The sequence below is a fragment of the Myotis yumanensis genome, unplaced genomic scaffold (assembly GCF_028538775.1).
Source record: "Myotis yumanensis isolate MYYU_CA2020_CCGP unplaced genomic scaffold, mMyoYum1.0.hap1 SCAF_3, whole genome shotgun sequence".
Classification (NCBI taxonomy): domain Eukaryota; kingdom Metazoa; phylum Chordata; class Mammalia; order Chiroptera; family Vespertilionidae; genus Myotis; species Myotis yumanensis.
In genome coordinates, this window is record NW_027223754.1 from 202,844,623 (window position 1) to 202,863,218 (window position 18,596).

General features: G+C 46.4%; 1 protein-coding gene across 2 annotated transcripts in view; it reads left to right on the forward strand.

Moving 5' to 3' along the window:
* The window catches only part of RFX4 (regulatory factor X4), a 130,752-nt gene that overhangs the window by 76,012 nt on the left and 36,144 nt on the right, over window positions 1–18,596 (forward strand). For both annotated transcript variants that reach the window (XM_070410970.1, XM_070410971.1), the window contains exons 8-13: window positions 59–222; window positions 9,663–9,763; window positions 11,741–11,799; window positions 15,248–15,392; window positions 17,543–17,637; window positions 17,990–18,107. In XM_070410970.1, coding sequence (XP_070267071.1) covers window positions 59–222; window positions 9,663–9,763; window positions 11,741–11,799; window positions 15,248–15,392; window positions 17,543–17,637; window positions 17,990–18,107 — 682 coding nt within the window. The remainder of the gene's footprint in view (window positions 1–58; window positions 223–9,662; window positions 9,764–11,740; window positions 11,800–15,247; window positions 15,393–17,542; window positions 17,638–17,989; window positions 18,108–18,596) is intronic.

An 18,596-nucleotide genomic window follows, 5' to 3' on the forward strand; every position in this document is an offset into this window, starting at 1 on the left:
CCTCTGTTGGGAGGGCCCGGTGTGACCTCATGGATCTTCTCTCTGTGGGTCGATACAGGTTCAAAGTTTCCTTCTGCACTTTTGGCAAGGGATGCCACCCCACATGCTGCCCGTGCTGGGCTCCTCCACGGTGGTGAACATCGTCGGCGTGTGTGACTCCATCCTCTACAAAGCGATCTCGGGAGTGCTGATGCCCACCGTGCTGCAGGCATTACCCGACAGGTGGGCACACTTCTCATCTCCCCTCAGGCTGGTCCCCAGCATTTACTGCTCCTGCTTCTCTTTATTGGGTTCTGTAATCATGCACTGTCTGGGGCCTTCCTTGTTGAGAAAGTCTCTAACACAAAGCCATAAAAGGAAAACCCAATGGTAACAATAAGCACCATTAACATTCGTGTGGTTTTATTTTAATTAAAATTTTAAAATGGTTAAAAATTGAAAGTGTATAATATGGTATACAGTGAAGAGTCCCCCCTCCCCCTCTCCTTTTCTCCAGACATCAGGTCCCCTGCCCAGAGCATCGTTATTTTCTTTAATGTGTTGCAGGATTTTATTTGTTAATGTTTTATTTAGGTTTTCTGCATCAAAAGTCATAAATAAGATTGGTCTGCGTTTTCTTTTTGTGTTTAATCTTTGTCAGTTGTTGGTATCATTGTTTTTGGTTTTTTTGTTTTGTTTTGTTTTTGTTTTCATTTTTGTTTTCGCTTCATAAAAGGAATCTGGAAGTTTCCTGCCCCCTTTTTCCTAAAGTCTAAACCAGTTTAAATTGTATTGAAATGACTTGCTCTTGAAGATTGCATAGAATTAATTCCCTTTTGAAGCCATCGGGGCCTGGTGTTTTATAGGAGTAAATCTTCAAAAACTTTCTTCTTTTTTTCATATAATAAGTGCTCAGTTTAGATTTTCTATTTTCTCTGAGGCAAGTTTTGGTAAATTATATTGTCCTAGAAAATTATCCATTTATCCCAGATCTTTAAATTAATTTGCTTAGGGTTGAGCAAAGTGGGTTTGTGCGCTCACTGAATTTCCTCTGTGTCTGGTTATTGCTGCTTTACTATATTTTAGTTTGTGTGGTTGTGCTTTCTGCCATTTCTTTGTAGTTAGCTCACCTAATTTTATTATTTCAAGAAAAAAACCTTTGGGATATACTTATTGATGCTATTATTTTTTCTAATATATTAATATCTGCTTTTATTTTACTAACTCGCTCCTTTTCCTTTCTTAAGTTTACTGTTATTCATTTACTCAACAAATACTTACTGAGTGCTTCCTATGTGCCTGTTCCAGTTCTAGGAGCTTCAGTTCTATTAGTCACACAGACCCCCAAAATTAACCAAAAAATAGATGCCTGATTTATTTACACTTTTTACCCTTGTTTTATAGCATAAGTATTTCAGGCTTAGATTTTTCTTTGAGCACTGTTTTAACTGTATGCCATAGGTTTTGATATGTAATATTTTGATAATTGTTCTTTTTCTAAATATATTAGTTTGGAGTTCTTCTGTGGCCTAAGAATTTAAAAAGAGCATTTAAATTTTTCCAATTGTTAGGAGCTAGTGTTTTCTGGTTGTTATTTTCCCTTTTATTGCTTTGTGATTAGAGACTTTCTAAACTATCTCTTTGAGACTTAATTTAGGTTTCCCCTGTTGTCTAACATATGGTCATTTTGTTACACTTGAAAAGAAGGAGCAGTCTTTTCAAGGTACCACTTCCACATTTATGTATTTGGACCAAGTTTGTTGTTGTTTAGTTCTGAGACGTCTTCCCACTTAGAAGTTGAATAAAAGTGGCAACAGTAGGCACCCTTGCCTTCTTTCTGATCTTAGAGGAAAAGCTTTCAGCTTTTTACCATTGAGTGTGATGTTAGCTGTGGGTTTGTCATAAATGTCCTTTATTATGGTGAGGTATGTTCCCTCTATATCCACTTTGTTGAGAGTTTTTATCATGGATATTGAGGTTTTTTTCAAATGCTTTTTCTCCATCTATTGAGATGATCATGTGATTTTTATCCCTCGTTTTGTTGACGTGTTATATCACGTTGATTGATGTGGGGATATTGGACCCCATCCTGGCATCCCTGGCACTTGATCATGATATATGATTTTTTTAATGCACTGTTGAATTCAGTGGGCTAATACTTTGTTGAGAATTTTTGCATCATGCTCATCAGGAATATTGGCCTATAATTTTCCTTTCTTGTAGTGTCTTTGTCTATTTTAGGTATCAGAGTAATGTTGGCCTCGTAGAATGAGTTTGGAAGCATTCCTTTGTTTTCAGTTTTTTGGAACAATTAAAAAAGAATAGGTATTAATTTTCCTTTAAATGTTTGGTAGGATTTGCCTGTGAAGCCATCTGGTTCTGGGCTTTTGTTTTATTTAGTTCCTTCCTTCTACTAACTTTGGGCTTTATTTGTTCTGTTTTGTATTTCTTTAGGCACAATCATAGTTATTTTAAATTCCCTGTTTGATAGTCTGGTTCCATAGATTGCTTTATCTCTTGGGAGTGGGTGGTGGTTCTTAATGTTTTTGTGTATCTTACAATTTTATATTGACTGCCAAACAGTATGTGGAGCAGTACAAACTGAGGTAAGTAGTATGTATGCCTGGAAATGAGCATGCCTTTTCTTCTCCGAGACTCTTAATGTGAGGAAGTGAGCCAGGTTATTCAGGAGTTCACTGGGGTTGGGTTTTACTGTTGCTATGGTTACCTTTTGTATCCCAGCAGATTTAAATTCTTTTGGAGTGCCTGTGCTTAGGTTGGAAGTTTGTTTGTTGAGGGGGGTTTTTCAATGTTACTGCTACATCCTCAGCATTAGGTCTCCCGTGTACCACTACTACACTTGTGAGCCTGTTTGGGGATGGGTTGAGGGTGGGGTTCTCTGTTATCCTGACTCAGTCTCAAGTAAGCCTGTGGTTTTTGGGCATTTTCAGTGATCATATCCCACTCCAGAGATAAATCTCTAGTAGTTTGAGCCCATGATGGTTTCTGCCGAGGTTAGAAAGCTTTTCCTTTTCTTCCTCCCCTCCCCGTCCACCTGCAGTGAGTCTCTCCTCGCACCCAGGCCAACAGTATTTCCTGCCCCTCCCCTGGCCACTGGAGGCTTTTGTTCATAGGGAGGGTGGTCTGAGTAGGGCTGCATGCTTGTCTACAGCAGTGGCTGCTCCTCTCTTCCAAGCTGCTCCTCAGAGGTGGGCTTCCTCCTTCTCCTCTCCTGCCCCAGTTCTTTGTGAGCACCTGGCTGGGCCCACGGAGAAGACCTTGTAAATAGATGTGAATGTGAATGTGAATGTCCTTTGCCTCTGTGGCTCCCAGAGCTCCATGTACTCAGGCTACTTCACACTGGGCCTTTAGCAATTTAAGCTGAATTCTTCCTTGGCTATGGGATGTCCTGCTTTCCTCCCTCTAACACAGATGAGCCAGCTCCCAAGTCCTGTCTTTCCACAAATTCCAGGCTAGGTGGTTGTGACCTCAGCTCTCTGATGGGTTAACAGAAAAATATGATTTTATAGATTATCTGACTTTTTCTTATTATGGTGGGAGTGATGCTCTTTCCCATTTTCCACATTCTAGGTAGAACAGCAACACACCTAAATAGGCCAATAAAGGTTGCCTCCAGGTGGGATTGTGGTCCAACTTTAGTGTCGTGCTTTTATGCATTTTTCAAGTGTTCTACCTTAAGGCTGAATTATTTTCATAATCATATGTCTAAGCGTATGCATGTACCAAGTTATATATATATATGTATGTGTGCGTGTTTAATGAATGAATGAATATGTGAGTCCTGCGCGCGCGCACGCACACACACACACACACACACACACAGGCCCCTTTAGGTTTTGAGTTATTAAATTCTTGTACATTGATCAAGTGAATTAGGTAATAACTAAATCTCTGTCTCCATTTTTCTAAGAAGGAACCTCCCGCAGGATCTGTATAAGTATACACATCTTTATAAGAGAGCTTCACATGCTGCTAATACTGCTTACTAGGAGCTACACACACAAGGCGTTTATAGTTTATTATAAAGCAGTGCATGGGGTACAAACAAAAGACTAACCCCTGCCTCCTCCTCTGTAATTGTCTTGTTTTTATAGAAGTGAACGTTGAAGCTTAAGAGCTGAAACCACTTGTCCATCTTCATCTGCAAATAAATGAAACAGCCAGAACTCAATATTCATTCATTCATTAAACAAATGTGTATTGATTACTACACTGTGCTAGGTCCTGGAATGGAGCATTAAAGAAAATAAACGTGCACCCTGCCCTCACTGAGCTTACAGTCTGCCAGAGGAGACAGTTCTTTAACATTACGTAGTTAATTACCAAAATGACCTTTGGCTTATAAATCCAGTGCCTTTTCCATTAAATCAGGAAGACAAAGTTATTGAAAAAACCAGCTGACTTTTCAGTTGTTTATATTCATTTGTCCCTCACTTCTTTGCACGCCTTCTGTGTGCCTGGCCCTGTGCCAGGCCAGGGGTGGAATGAGAATCAGGTCTAGCAGTTCTCACAGCTCTCCTTGCCCAGGCTGGGGTGCGGCTGCCAGACCATCCGCCCCTTCCTTCCCTGCTCTGCAAAGCATATTGAAATATGCTTTCTGGTGAATAAGTGACAGCATAATAGAGATAACCATGAATCATGCACTCTTATTTGCAAGAAAGATAGATCATTCTCAAATTTGGGCTTTTCACCTCTGTGACCTCTCAAGGGGAGCTGGCACAATGGTTGTTAATAACCATTGGCCTAGCAGATGTAAGGAAGCATGTTTGGGTGTAGGGGCTTGGGGATGGATGGGCAAGAAGGATAAGGTATCAGTGAAGCAAAGAGAAGACTGAAATTCTAAGCAATAGCCAGGCCCGTGGCCGAAAAGCAGCAGGAGGCCCTGGTCTGGACACGGGGAGTCCAGCATCTCAGGTGCGTGTGCAGTGTGGGTGTTACCATCACCCAGCCTGCAGCCAGGCTGCGCTGAGCTTAAATCTCGGCTCTTGCACTTATTGCTGCATCTCCTTGGCAAATAAAATAACTTATCTGAGCCTCAGTTTCTCACCTCCCTGCTGGGAATAACAATCGCACCTACTTGTTGGGGAGGGGTAAGTAAGAAAATTCGTGTGAAGTGTTTAGTGCTTGTCACCTTGCACTCATTAAAAAGTGGCTGCTATTATCACGCTTTGCTGTTGTACCAGCATCACTGCTGGAGGTCATTCAGGCAGTTTCAAGTGTGGAGCTAAGATGCAGGGGAAGGGCGGAAGATGTGGGAGCATCTGCAGGAAAGGGAGGGGAAGGAAAGGGATTGTGCACCCCTGTGCCTGTGCCTGTGCCTAGCAGAGTGCCTGCTACAGAGGAAGTGCTAAATAAACGTTGAAGACAGAGTGAACCCAAAGCCCTGCATGTGCTGGGTGGGCCCTGGGAGAGCCAGCCTGGGGAGGAAGAAAGGGGAGGGAGTGGCCCAGGAGGGAGGCAGGATAAGTCAGCAGAGGGAAAAGTCAGGCTGCAGCGAGTGTACAGTGGGAGGAGGTATGTCAAGAAGCGGTGTGGTCCTCATCCCCTGATGTTACAGGAAGGAGGAGTGGGTGGGGAGGCATCTCTCAGACCAGGTGATGAGGGGAGGCCAGCTCCTTGGACCCCCTACCCCCATCAGGGCAGCCTAAATGTTTAGGTTACTCAAAGTCCTGCAGCCCCACGTCTGAGTCCCAAAATAGAAACTTTTCCAGGCAGAACTCCCCTTGCCTTTCTTCAGCTTAAGCCAATCAATTGCGCCAAGTGAAAGGCCCCATCAGCAATCCTGCTGCTTACTTGCTGCTCCCAGACAAAGGCCAGCTCCCGACTCCAGCCGCGAGTAATCCTCCTGGATATGTGTCATGGACGGAGAATGGCAACGTCCCCACCAGTCCAGTAGCCACAGGAGGGTCACTCTGGACACTTCTCTAGATTCTGACCTCCGTTAAGAGCAGCCAAATGTTCTGAAATTTAATCTCAGAAGTCGGATCCAACGTGCTACTAACTGATACTGGTTTAGAAGCTTTGCTTTGTTACAAGTGCAGGGCTCTGGGTCCACTCAGTCTTCAACATTTATTCAGCACTTCCTCTGTGCCAGGCACTCTGCTAGGCACAGGCACAGGGGTGCATAATCCCTTTCCTTTCAGGAAGACATACTTGACTTCCTTCTTCCCTCACACACCCACATCCACTCACCGGAAATCCTGTTGGCTCTGCCTTCAAAATATTTGAATCTGACCATATCACATTATTTCCACTGGTACCACCCTCATCCTCCCCCTTGCCCGGACTCTTGCAGTAACTCTGCACAGCTCTCCCTGTCTGTCCTCGCCCTCCTACAATTGATTTGCATCACAGGAGCCAAAAGAATCTTTAAAACATATGGCAGAATTGAGAGTGTTGAGATGGTGGGGAGATCTGGGAAGCTGGGAAGCTGCCCCAGTCTGCTGTCTGGGGCAGCGGCTTTCCAGGCAGAGGGAGAGGGAGCAGCAAGTGCAAAGGGCCTGGTGAGGCCGGCAGGGGCTTGGAGACACAGAGAGGGGGCTAGTGCCAGTGGGAATCAGGGGAGCTGTGGGGAGGAGCTGAAATCCTAGAGATAAAGGGGAGCATTTGGGTAGGGCCTTGTGGGGAATACATCTGAGCTCGGTGCACCGGGGATTGGGAGCCATGAATCCATTTGTTTCACTTAAGAAACATTTCTTACGTGCCTACTAGGTGCCTGGCACTCTGCCAGGTGCTGAGGCTACTGTGGCACACACAGTCCAGTGGGAAAGATGGACATTAATCAGATAATCGCACAAGTGAGTGCATGATGATCAGCTGTCACAACTCAGGGCCCGTCCAGAGGAATCCTTGGGGGCTTTGACCCAGTGACGGGGCCTCAGGGAAGGCTTTCCTGTGGAAGTAACACCTGGTCTGAGATCCGCTGGAGGAAGGGGAGCTGAGTAGGTAAAGAGGGGTGGGATGAAAGGTTGCCAAGGGCACAGGCCCCGAGGTGGCAAAGACTGGGCAGAGGCCCGTGGGGCCGAAATGTGGCTGAAGGGAGGAACCGCACAGTGAGGCTGGAGTGGGAAACAAGGCTAGAGTGTGAGCTCTGGGTGTGAGGATGTTGGTTTTCAAGCAGAAGTGAAACAGATCAGGATTGCAGGTGCTTTGGCACAATCCCTCTGACTGGAAGATGGGGTGGAAGTGGGAAGGTGAGCAGGGCAGGGAGGCTCAGGTGAAGGATGAGGACAGCTTGAAGTGGGAGAAACCTGGAGGGGGCTGAGAGGTAACTTGAAGATAAAATCTGTGATGCCTGGCAGTGGGAAGAGAGACTATTTGAGTCTCACACTAGTTGTACTAAAGAGGAACAACCAGATATTATAAGCTTCCTAATGTGATGCAGTGGGCAGCCACCTATGAAGCTTTTTATCCCTAAAAGAAAAAAAATCATAACTGAACTTAAGTCTTTAGACCTAATTGCCACTATATAGAAAGCACACAGGATAAGTGAACAGGTTAAATGCACCACGAGGAAGAAATCAGAATGTGGGGCATTCCAGGGAATAAATAACATGAGGGCGCCCATAAACCAATGGCATGAAATAAACTTTTAAAGAGACTTAAGAAATAGAACAAGGCAATGTTATATTTTTTATACAATGTGTGGACTTTGTTTGGATCCAGATACTAACAAACTAGAAGATTTATTTAAGGGAAATTTGAGTACAGACTGGACTTTAGATAATCTTAAAGAATTACTGTTCATTCTGTTAGGTATACTAACAGCATGGTGATAAATTAAAATGACAAACTGTTTGCTAATTATTGAAGCTAGGTCATAGATATTTGGAGGTTTATTATGCTATTCTCTTTATCCTGGGGTATATTTGAATTTTTTTTTTTTTATAATAAGTAAAGTTAAAAACAAAGTTCATGGAAAGTAGAATCTCCACGAAGTAGGGAATACAAGAAAAGAACCAGCTCTGATGGGGGAATGATGAGTTCAGTTTGCATATGTTGAGTTGGATGTGCCTTTGGGACTTCTAAATGGAGGGGTCCTGAGTCCTGCAGACCTCTGCTCTGGAGATAGCACGGTGACTGTAGATGGTGACTGATGCTGTGGGCATGGAGAAACTACCCAGGGCAGGATTCCACAGGGAGGAGAGGGCCCAGGTCTAGTCTTGAAAGAACTGGAAGACATAACGGCCAGGTAGAGGGGGCTGAGCTTTGTGATTGAAGGGGAGGAGCCAGAAGATAGAGGGTCACAAATGCCAAAGAAGCAAATGTGTCCAACAGGAGGAAGGTCTGACAGAGCCGAATGCTGCTAAGATGTCAAGCAAGATGAGAACCAAAATGAGTCCACTGGGTTTGAGTCAGGGATGGAGGTTGCTTTCTGGGTGAGGGACAGGAATGAACAGGAGATGACAAAAGAGAGACAGAATCTAGACAACTTTGAAGAAGTATGTCTGTGAAGAAGAAGAAGAAGAAGAAGAAGAGGAAAGAGGGTCGTAGCTTGAGGAGTGAAGAAATGAGAGGGTTTTTTTGTTTTGTTTTGAAGATGGGCCAATGTTGAGCACTAAAATGTAGAGAGGAATGACCCAAGACAGAGGAAGAGGTGGAGCATAGGGTAGAAGCGGCAGTCAGTAACATGAGATTCCTGAGAAGGCAGGAAGGGATGAGATAGGGGATTGGCTCTTTGATTCTATCAAGAAATAGGAGATGGTGAGACCTGCTGGTAAAGAGTGGGAAGTAGGCGGATTGGAGGTGTGAGAGTCTTGGGAGAAGGTAGGACTTTGTCATGGAAAAAGGAAAGAATGTATGAGCAGAAAAACATGGTAGGACGGCCCAGTGGGGAGGAGTTTGGTGATCGAGGTGGGACAGGAGAGTCGGTGGGAGACTGAACAGGATAGTGTTGGTGGAAGGCAAGGATGGTTGTATGTCAGTGTGGGGAGAGGTCCCTGTGGCCCGCATGACTAAGGAGGATTACATGGAGGACACTGGAGTGAGGGCTGTGTGCAGGTGGGATCCTGAAAATGGTGCTCAATGTCTTTTCAACTCCAAATTTCCATCTCACATTGTAACCTACTGCCCTTCCCCGACCTTTCACCCCTCCAGCCCCCTCCCACCTCCTGCTCCAAAAAAATCCTTAACTTTCCAAATCTGATATGAGTTCAAGGTCCATGTCAGGATTGTTTGCAAGTTAACAATACGCTGTTGCTTCCTAGTCCTTTCCAAGCAACAAGCAGTTCGGTAAGCCTGGGCCCAAGCCGGGTGGGCAGGCATGCCCATATGCTGCCAGGATTCCTGTCCGACTGGGGGGCTGGGACAAGCTGGGCAGCATGAGGAGGAGGGGCCAATTGCAAATCGGTGCTCGGAGGCCCGCTGGCCACTGTCTTCACCCCTTATACCAGGCTCTACAGAAACACGGAGGAGGATGTTTTGCTTGCAGAAAGTTCTGATGGCTGCCCAGCCTTGCACGGTGCCTGCAGGGTCTCCTTGTCCACCAGCACTGGCACAGAGCACATTCTGCTCATGCCCTTCTCAGACCCAGCAGCTCTGCAGAGCGGGGCTGCCAGTCTCGCCTCTGAGGTTGCTGCTACGAGTGGCACCTGTTGGCTACAGTCTGGTGGAAGGACTGGACCACACACGAGGCACTTAAAATGTATCCTTCCTCTTTCTAGCTTAACTCAGGTGATCCGGAAGTTTGCCAAGCAGCTGGATGAGTGGCTAAAAGTGGCTCTTCACGACCTCCCAGAAAACCTGAGAAACATCAAGTTTGAACGTAAGTGCTGAGTTTGGGAGTGGAGGGGAAGGGGGAAAGCAGTTTTGTGCCAAACATCTTACATAAAATAATAACAACAATAGCTTCCATTTACTGTGTGTTACTACAAAGCACCAAGTATTATGCTTAGCACTCTCCATACATTAACTTGTTTAATCCTCACAAAATGTTTCTTACGGGTGGTACACCTGCTTTCATAGAAAAGGCAACAGGCTTAGGGGGGTAGTAAGTAGCAGGGGCAGGATTGCTCCCAGATCTCTCTCCCAGAGCAGAAACACCAGAGTTTCTGCTCATCACCTCCATGGTTGTCCTCTCACTCATTCTTATGCCACCTCTTCGGTGTAGGACACGGTGTTGCTGTTCACAGATGGGGCTTCAGTGTTGCTGTTCACAGCCAGTCACTAGGGGTCCGGAGTCCAACTCCCGTCTGTCTAGCCCCCAGACCCGGAGATTCCCCTGAGTGCCTGCCCACAAATGAAACTGGTCGCAGGAGACAGAAAACAGCGTGGGTCTCACATATTTAATGGCCTGCCTAATGAGCAAGCCAAATTAATATTTCTCATAGGGGTTGGGACTGCAGATCTCTCTGCTGAGCGACACCCTCATTCCACAGCATTGTTTTTGCCTGAGGAAACGGGTCCAATTTCTGTCCTGATGTGTCTGCACTAGTGGGAAGACTCACTGTTAAACAAAGACGAAATGATTTCAAGCAAATCAAAGTTTTAAGATATATATTTCTTAAAACCGCATTTGAATACAACCTGCCTTTCTTGCCCTAAATCGGTGCCCCCAGTAAAACGAAGGAGATCAAATTACCTCTCTCCGCAGGCGGAGGGGCCCTTTCAGCGGCTCTGAGGCCGCCTGCGGTGCCCATCACCTACTGATAAAGCCCACTTTATTTCACGGCTCTCAGTTCTTTTCTTTCCCCCAGCACTAAATTCCACATCACAAAGTTAAAGAAAAAGTAATTAAGGAGAAGGATTAACGATTGATCAGCCTGGAAAATTAGAAGTTCTTCTGTCCCCTTCCCCCCACCCCCATTCCTCCACCCCACGCCTTATTTTTCAAACCAAGCTGGCTCCAAGTCCAAATTACAATAATCCCAGGGCCACTTCTGATTGTTTCTTGACCAGTTCAGAAATTAATGAGAAGAATGCCCGTGCCCGTTTTAATTACGCTGACAAAACAAACCTGTTGAAAGTTGGCGGTGAGGAGCTTTTGGGACCTTCCACCTGTGGGTGCCTGGGGACACCCACTCTTTCCAGGGAGCCTTGGGGTGCACCTTGAAAATGGGCAAGGAGTGGAAACACACACCACTCCAAATGATGGTAAGAGTGAAGACCCTGGGCAGGCACGTGGCTTGTCTGCTTCAGAATTCACGGAACAGGACCACGCCACTTCAAATCATCGGCCCACTGTGTCACCATAGGACACAGGACCATCAGAACACGCACTGGGTCATGGAGCTCATTCGCTAAAAGGGACAGATGACCAAGGCAAAGCCATGTTCAAGGAGCAGCTCGGGGTTCCATCGTCGGAGCCAGCCCTAGCAGCTCACACCCCCGAGGCTCGCTCAGGGCTTCCTATTAGACAGACTGCATTGAAAAGGACCTTCTTCAAAGCTCCCACTTGATTCTTGCAATTATTTATGGGGCGTAGGGATTGAGCCTGCAATTAGCTAAATGAAAGACAAGTAAATAATTGCTTTTACTCACGGTTGATTGACACCACGATTTCTCACACCTGCTAGTGTGACTTTGAAACATATGCCCCAAATATCGCCATTTTCGGAAATAGTTGTCCAAACGGGAAAACAAAGACTCAAACGCTGCGTTTTGCCACTGGACTTCTAAAATGAGTTGGACAGTGAGACAAATTTAGGTAAATAAGAAAGTTACTTTTTGAAATCTGCCCCTGGAAAATCTGAAGCAGGACCATAAGCCTGCAAATACTTCAAACTGCCTCTTCTTCTTTCAGTGTCCAGAAGGTTTTCCCAAATTCTGAGACGGCAGACTTCACTAAATCATCTCTGCCAGGTATGTGTCCTGCGCTGTGTTCTAACAACTGCTGAGTCATTACAAATGAGGGCAGATCCACAGACCAGCTGCCCATGGGTGTCAGGGTGCAGCTGTTACCTTTAGTTTCTACAGACAAGGAATAAAAACATTAGCCAATCACTAAATAGCTTCAACTAACAAAATAATGTCTGACATTAGTTGCCCCTTAACCTGTTCTAGGGTCTCAAGTTTGTTTCCCTTCTGTAAATTGGGGTTTCTCTGACACTGGATAATTCTTTGCTGTGAGAAGTTGTTTTGTGCATTGTAGGTATTTAGTAACATCCCTGCCTTCTACCCACCTGATGCCAGCCAGTAGCACCCCCTCCCCAGCCCCACCTGGATGTCACAGTCAGGAATGTCCCCTGGCCCTGCAGTGTGGCCTGGGCAGGGTATGCCTGGTTGTGAGCCACTGAAATGGGTGATCCAAACAGATATGGAGGATGACTTACTTGTTGTTTTTGTGTCATCCAAAAGAGTTCAAAGCCACGAGGCATGTTAAATATTTAGCCAATTTTATTTGTTCTTCTAGATTTCTGTTCTTTGGAGCACAAAAGTGACATATGCTTACCATTTACAAAGTTCAAAAATAGCAAAAGTGTAGCACAGTAAAAAGTGGAAGATTCTACTATAACTCCATACTTATAACTGATGGCATAAAGCTTTGCATTTTTATTAATTTTGCACCTTAAGGAAGGGACTGTGAGTCACCCGTTATCATTCATTCATTAACATATTAATGATCTAAAAGCAGAGGGAGCAAGCTGGTGGCTGCAGGTCAAATCAGCCCTCATATGTGTGGGGTTATTTTTACTTGATTGGCATGTGTTCAAAGACATTTTTTTACTCAGCCACCAATAATTGAAACTTGTAGATGACAGCTGAGCACCCAAATTTTCTGTAGAAAAACGTTAAGAGCTGGCACTCTCAGCGCTACACCTCCCCAGGGCTGTGGTCAGCTGGGCGGGCTGAGCACCTCTCCAACGGCACTGTCCTCGTCGCCCCACCTTCTCGTTCACTGACCTCTCGCGCATGTGTCACCTGCCTGCTTTCTGTGTTTGGGTTTGCAACCCCCCCTTAGAGTGTTGGTTCTGGGTTGGTGCCAGCTATTGAAGGTCAAGGTGGGAGGGAGGGCTTTCGAGTTAGAGTGCCTGAGGCAGGCTCCAGGCCGGGAACCAGAACGGGTAAAACTGCACCCATACACCTCCCTGTTCCTGCTCTGCCCCTGGCATGAACAGCACAGGGAGGGATTTGGAGACCAGAGGGAAACCCTTCCACGTTCCTGTAGGCAGGCACAGAGGCCACACTGGGCATTGTCCTGGGACGTGGCAGAGCCTGACAGATGAATGGGATTCAGTGAAGAAAATAATATTGGCAAATGAAAGACACACTGCCACGTTTCCCAGGGAGCGTGCCTCTGGTCATATCAGGGAACTAGACATGGTCTTGGTGCATACCTGGGGTTCAAAAAGTTTAGGAAAGCCTTTGGCCCTCTCTACTGCACAGGTAGGTAAAAGCACCTACACTTATGTGTAAGGGTGTGTGTGTGCGCGCGCTCACACTTCCTCTCTACTTTCCACGCTGACATATGTAATTTAATCAGCAAATGCTACCTTCCCATCTCACTATCAGACACGTTCCTGGATCAGCCAGAGGATTGGGGTTGGTGCTAAGAACATTTCGTGGAACGTCTTAGTGTCCCAGTGAGCTTTCCTAAACAAACACGGCAAGTCAGACTACACAGCACCCGACCAAAAACACACCCCTCCCCCCCAGTACTTACACCTGAGATCTAAATATCCAGACCCTTTTGGATATACTGAGCAAGAAAATTGGCATTCATATCTCAGCCATTCACTCCACAAAATCTTTTTGAGCGCCTACTGTGTGCCAGGCATTATGTATGCTCAGTGGTATTTGCCCTCAGCAGACAAAAAAGTAAATGAAAAAATAATCCAAAGTGGTTAAGTGCTATGAAGGAAACATAATGGAAAGAATGATGGGGCATTGAGGTCCTGCTGAGATAAAGTGATTAGAGAAAGCCTCTCCATGGAGTGACAGCTAAGTTGGAGTGTACGTAATGGGAGGGTTGCTGGGACGGGCAGGGTGAGAGAAGAAAGTTCCAGAGGGCACACTGACCCCGTGCAAAGGCCCTGAGGTGTCATTGCAATCACTACAAAGAAAACCTGAACAGCAGTCGCCTCTTTCATCCAGCTCTTACTCCTTGAACTGTGCCCTCTTCGAACATAACCTTAATAAATCCTTGACAACATTCCTCCATGAGAGGCAGGTCCTATGACACGTCCATTTTATAGACCAGGAAACTGAGGTTGTTCCACGTGCCTGCCCCAAGTCCCTCAGCTGGTCAGCAGCAAGGCCAGGATTTGAGCTAAGTATATTTGAATGCGGAATCCCAGACCTTCACATTTGGTTGTTTTCATTACCATTAGAGACTGACTCAGTTCACATACTCATATATTCAGGCCTCTGTGACCTTCGGAGTTCTACGATGATCCAAGCTAGCTTTTACTTGAGTTCAGACATTCCGGGTGTAAAGGTTGTTGTTAGTATTTACCTTTGCCTGGAAATTCACAAGTATTAGGAGACATTTAATGTCCATGTGTATTTGAAAGACTCCTTTGAAAACATGCAAGTAAAGGAAATGTTTTTCTTTGCTTTTATCAATATTGTTCTGACTTGGTGGTTCCAAGTATTAGTGATCCAAATGTTGTTTCAACCTGCAAATCTAAGTTCTACCAATGAGGGTTTGCTGAGACAGCTACAACTTACACACACACACACACACACACACCCATAAACTACCAAGTCTTAAGGTCTAATTTCCCTTTTACTCCATCTTAATTATATTTGTTGTAATCATTACAGTTACATGAAAAACAGAAAGCAAAATCAGAAAGCTAGACTACAAACTGCGTCAGAATGCACTCACATGTAAACACACACAAACTGAAAGGTTCCTGGGTCGGAGCTGTGGTGGGCCCGGGCAGCAGGACCGTTCCTGCTCCAGGACTGGCACTTCTTGGGCGAGGGAGACATAGAAGTTATTCAACGCAGAGCTCCCGTCCCACAAGCTGGCATCAGAGAGCTGGCAGGTCTCCGGGCCCCGTCCCATTGTTTCACAGGGTCAAGACCACGGGGCTGGGAACAGCATGGTTGGGTCTGGCCTAGGCCACCATGAGGTCGTTTTTTAGCAAGAAAAGGAGGTCTGTGTGAGAGAGCCTCAGAGAAAAAGGGTACGGGTCTTGAGTTATGGACTCACCTACTTATTTGCTAAAACTGTTTTCCTGAATTTCAAAGTAGTTTGCAAAATACCCTTGGCAGATTCATTTAAAAGGCTTAAAGGAAATAAAGTGAAGGGGTTCTCCCCTGACAACCCCTGAGCTAAGGATCTGGCTGGATTGGATTACAGGCCTCTCGAACGGTGATCCACAGCGCGGACATCACATTCCAGATGCTGGAAGACTGGAGGAATGTGGACCTCAACAGCATCACCAAGCAAACCCTGTACACCATGGAGGACTCCCACGAGGAGCACCGCAAACTCATCATCCAGCGTAAGACGGGCTACCAGGGTCATGTCATTTTGATTTTTTTTTTAGGAGAAAGTATCTGGGGAGATACTTGGGAGAAAATATCTTGGGAGATAGTCATGCCTGGGAACGCTCTGCTTACTTTAAATTAAAAAGTGCATGCTGGGACTTGAGCGTGCTGGTGGGAATGTGTAAGTGCTGCTCTGGTAAGAGCATGGGCTTGGGGTTCCCAACAGACTTTGACTCAACCCCTGGCTCTCGTGCATGGTGACTTGGCTTCCGAATCTGTAAAATGGGGGTAATGCAGAGGGATTACATGGGACAGTGTGTGCCCTGTGCCTGGTGCACAATGTAGTGCTGGTAGATGAGGTGGTTAGAGGGCAAGCACTCAAGTCAGGCCATGTTTTAAACTTGCCTCTGCCATTCACTATCTCTGCAACCTTTAGAAAGTTGTGTATTCCATAGTGCCTCCGTCTCCTCATTTGTAAAGGAGGGTAAGCATAGCACCTAACTCCTTGGGCTGCTCATTCATTCATATTCAACAAACACTTGAGCACAAAAGGCACTTGAGCAATTGCTCCGTACCACGTACCGTTCTAGGCTCTGACATTCACATTCTAGGGATGGTCTAAGGTTAACGTGTCCACGTACAGCACTTAGAGGAGTGCCTGGCACATGGCAAGCAGTGGATAACCGTTAACAGTTAGCACTCACTGCCACCACCAGCCGCTCAGATGCCCAGAGAGTGGGACGAAGGGCGAAAAAACACAATGAGAAGCTCAGAGACCTGGTTCCAGTCCCTGCTCTGTCCCTAACTTCGAGTGGATCATGTCACCTCATTAAGACCTAGCTTCCTCATCTGTAGGATGAGGCGGGTCAACTAACCAGACTTTTAAAGCCCCTGCTCATTCTGTAATGTTAGGACCATCTGGTAATCCTAGAAGCTGACCTTGTTAGTGGCTATCAACCAAGTAGAGTGGGACAACCAGCCATTCCAGAGAAATGGGGAAATAAAACTGCTCAGACAAGTGAAAACTACAGACATGTGTGGATCTTGAATTGTGGTTTGATTTACAAAAAACAAAATAAAACACACACACAAAAAGTAATGAAAAGAGACGTTTCAGATTGGAGACCACTGCAGAGATGTTTCTGTTTCCTCAGTGCTCTTCTGCTTGCAGAGTACTTCCCTATCCATGATCTGACTTGCAGCTGAAACCAGGGGGAAGTGGTTCGATGATCCACCTTTTCCTGCTGCAGAACTGAGGGCACAGCAATTGCTTCCTTTAATGCAAAAATATTTATTAAGCATCTACTACTTAGGTAGCAGAAGCTGGTCAGGCTACTGCCCAGTATAGTTGTGGTTTAAAAACATTTGAATGATCAAATGTGCCCTATCACAGGGCACAGAGCAAGAGAGCAACAGCACTGCTGTCCACTCAGGCCAGCCAGCACCCATGGGTAACAACTGCATCACAGGTCATGCACCAGCTAACGAAGACAGTGGACAAAAACGCACGCATAGCCCTGACTGGTTTGGCTCAGTGGATAGAGCGTCAGCTTGCAGACTGAAGGGTCCCAGGTTTGATTCCTGTCAAGGGCACGTACCTTGGTTGCGGCCACATCCCCAGTAGGGGGTGTGCAGGAGGCAGCTGATCGATGTTTCTCTCTCATCGATGTTTCTAACTCTATTCCTCTCCCTTCCTGTCTGTAAAAAAAGTAATAAAATTTATTTTTAAAAAAACAACGCACGCATGCACACACACACTCACCGCAACACAGTATTATGAGTGATATACTGAAGGCAAGATATAGAAAGTAAAATGCTATGAATGTATAGAGGGGCGTGGTCAGTGCTGGTAAGGGGCACAGAGAGGGTAGAAAGGATTTCAAGGAGGGTCGTGTCCCCTGGGCCGTTAGGAACCAAACAGTGCAAATAGAGGGAAGTGCCTGAGAAAAGCAGGGCTTGGGGGAATGGCAAGGATGACGGGGTAAAGCGCTCACAGGCAGTAGGATGAGCCGGGAAGGATGAATTGGGGCGTATTTTCCTAAGCCTTGAATGCCCTACTAAGACTGGGGTTTTCATTTCTTCAGTTTTCTGCCTTTGTGCTTTTTAAGATGCGTCTCTGTTTAAACCCAGTGCGGTGATGTGGGGGCTGTCCTCTGTTTGATAGTGTACCAGGAGTTTGACCACCTGCTGGAGGAGCAGTCGCCCATCGAGTCCTACATCGAGTGGCTGGACACCATGGTGGACCGCTGTGTTGTGAAGGTTGGTAGGTGGGAGTGGGAGGCGCAGCCCTGGGCCCTGCAGCCCATCACTCGCCTTCGTGACATGTGGGTAGTTCAGAGCCCCGCAGCGAGCCACCTGGAGGTTTCTCAGCAGCCACGGGCCCCGGTCTCCCTCCCCCGCTTCAGCCAGGCCAGCACCCCTTATGTACATTGGGCCTCGATGAGAGATCTCATTTTTTCACATGTATTTTTGCTGATAAAAATAGAAAGTTGAAAACCATTGCTCCATACTTTGAAATTGGAGACCTACATAAGCCTTCCCGTCAGTTTCTAAAGACAGTGCTAAGTGAAGGGTCAAGTCCAGCATGTTAACGTCATTCACTCTCTCGTAGGTGGCCGCCAAGAGACAAGGGTCCCTGAGGAAAGTGGCCCAGCAGTTCCTCCTGATGTGGTCCTGCTTTGGCACCAGGGTGATCCGGGACATGACCTTGCACAGTGCCCCCAGCTTTGGTAAGGCCCCAGCAGTCCCCGCTGCCAAACACTGGTTTTTGCGCCATCTCTGTCCAGGTCACCTCTTGGAGTCAGCCACGGTGTTACTGGTTGTCTCTGAGGCCACAGGGACATTGCCCTGGAATGTACCTGTTCTGGGGGGTACCGTTTTCTTAGCACTTAGGTGAATTGTGAGTAGTCAGGGTGAAGAACACAAATCTGAAAGTGGGAGGTTGGCACAGGCAATATCTGAGTTCAGAGAGGAATGGATGGCAGTGGCTGGGCTCCCTGTTTGCCAGATGTGCCGGGATTGCTTCCACAGGGGCGATGTTGCAGGGTTCCACCGTGGGCGCTTCCCAAGCCTGGGCCCCTGAGGACGCCTCAGAGTTTGAGCATTTGCAGGGGCTCGATTGGCACTCCAGCGATGGGTAGACTGTCTGATCCCTAGAAGAGGACTTCCCATTCATTTCCTTTTGTCTTACCAACCCTTCAGGTTCTCCTCACTTCAGG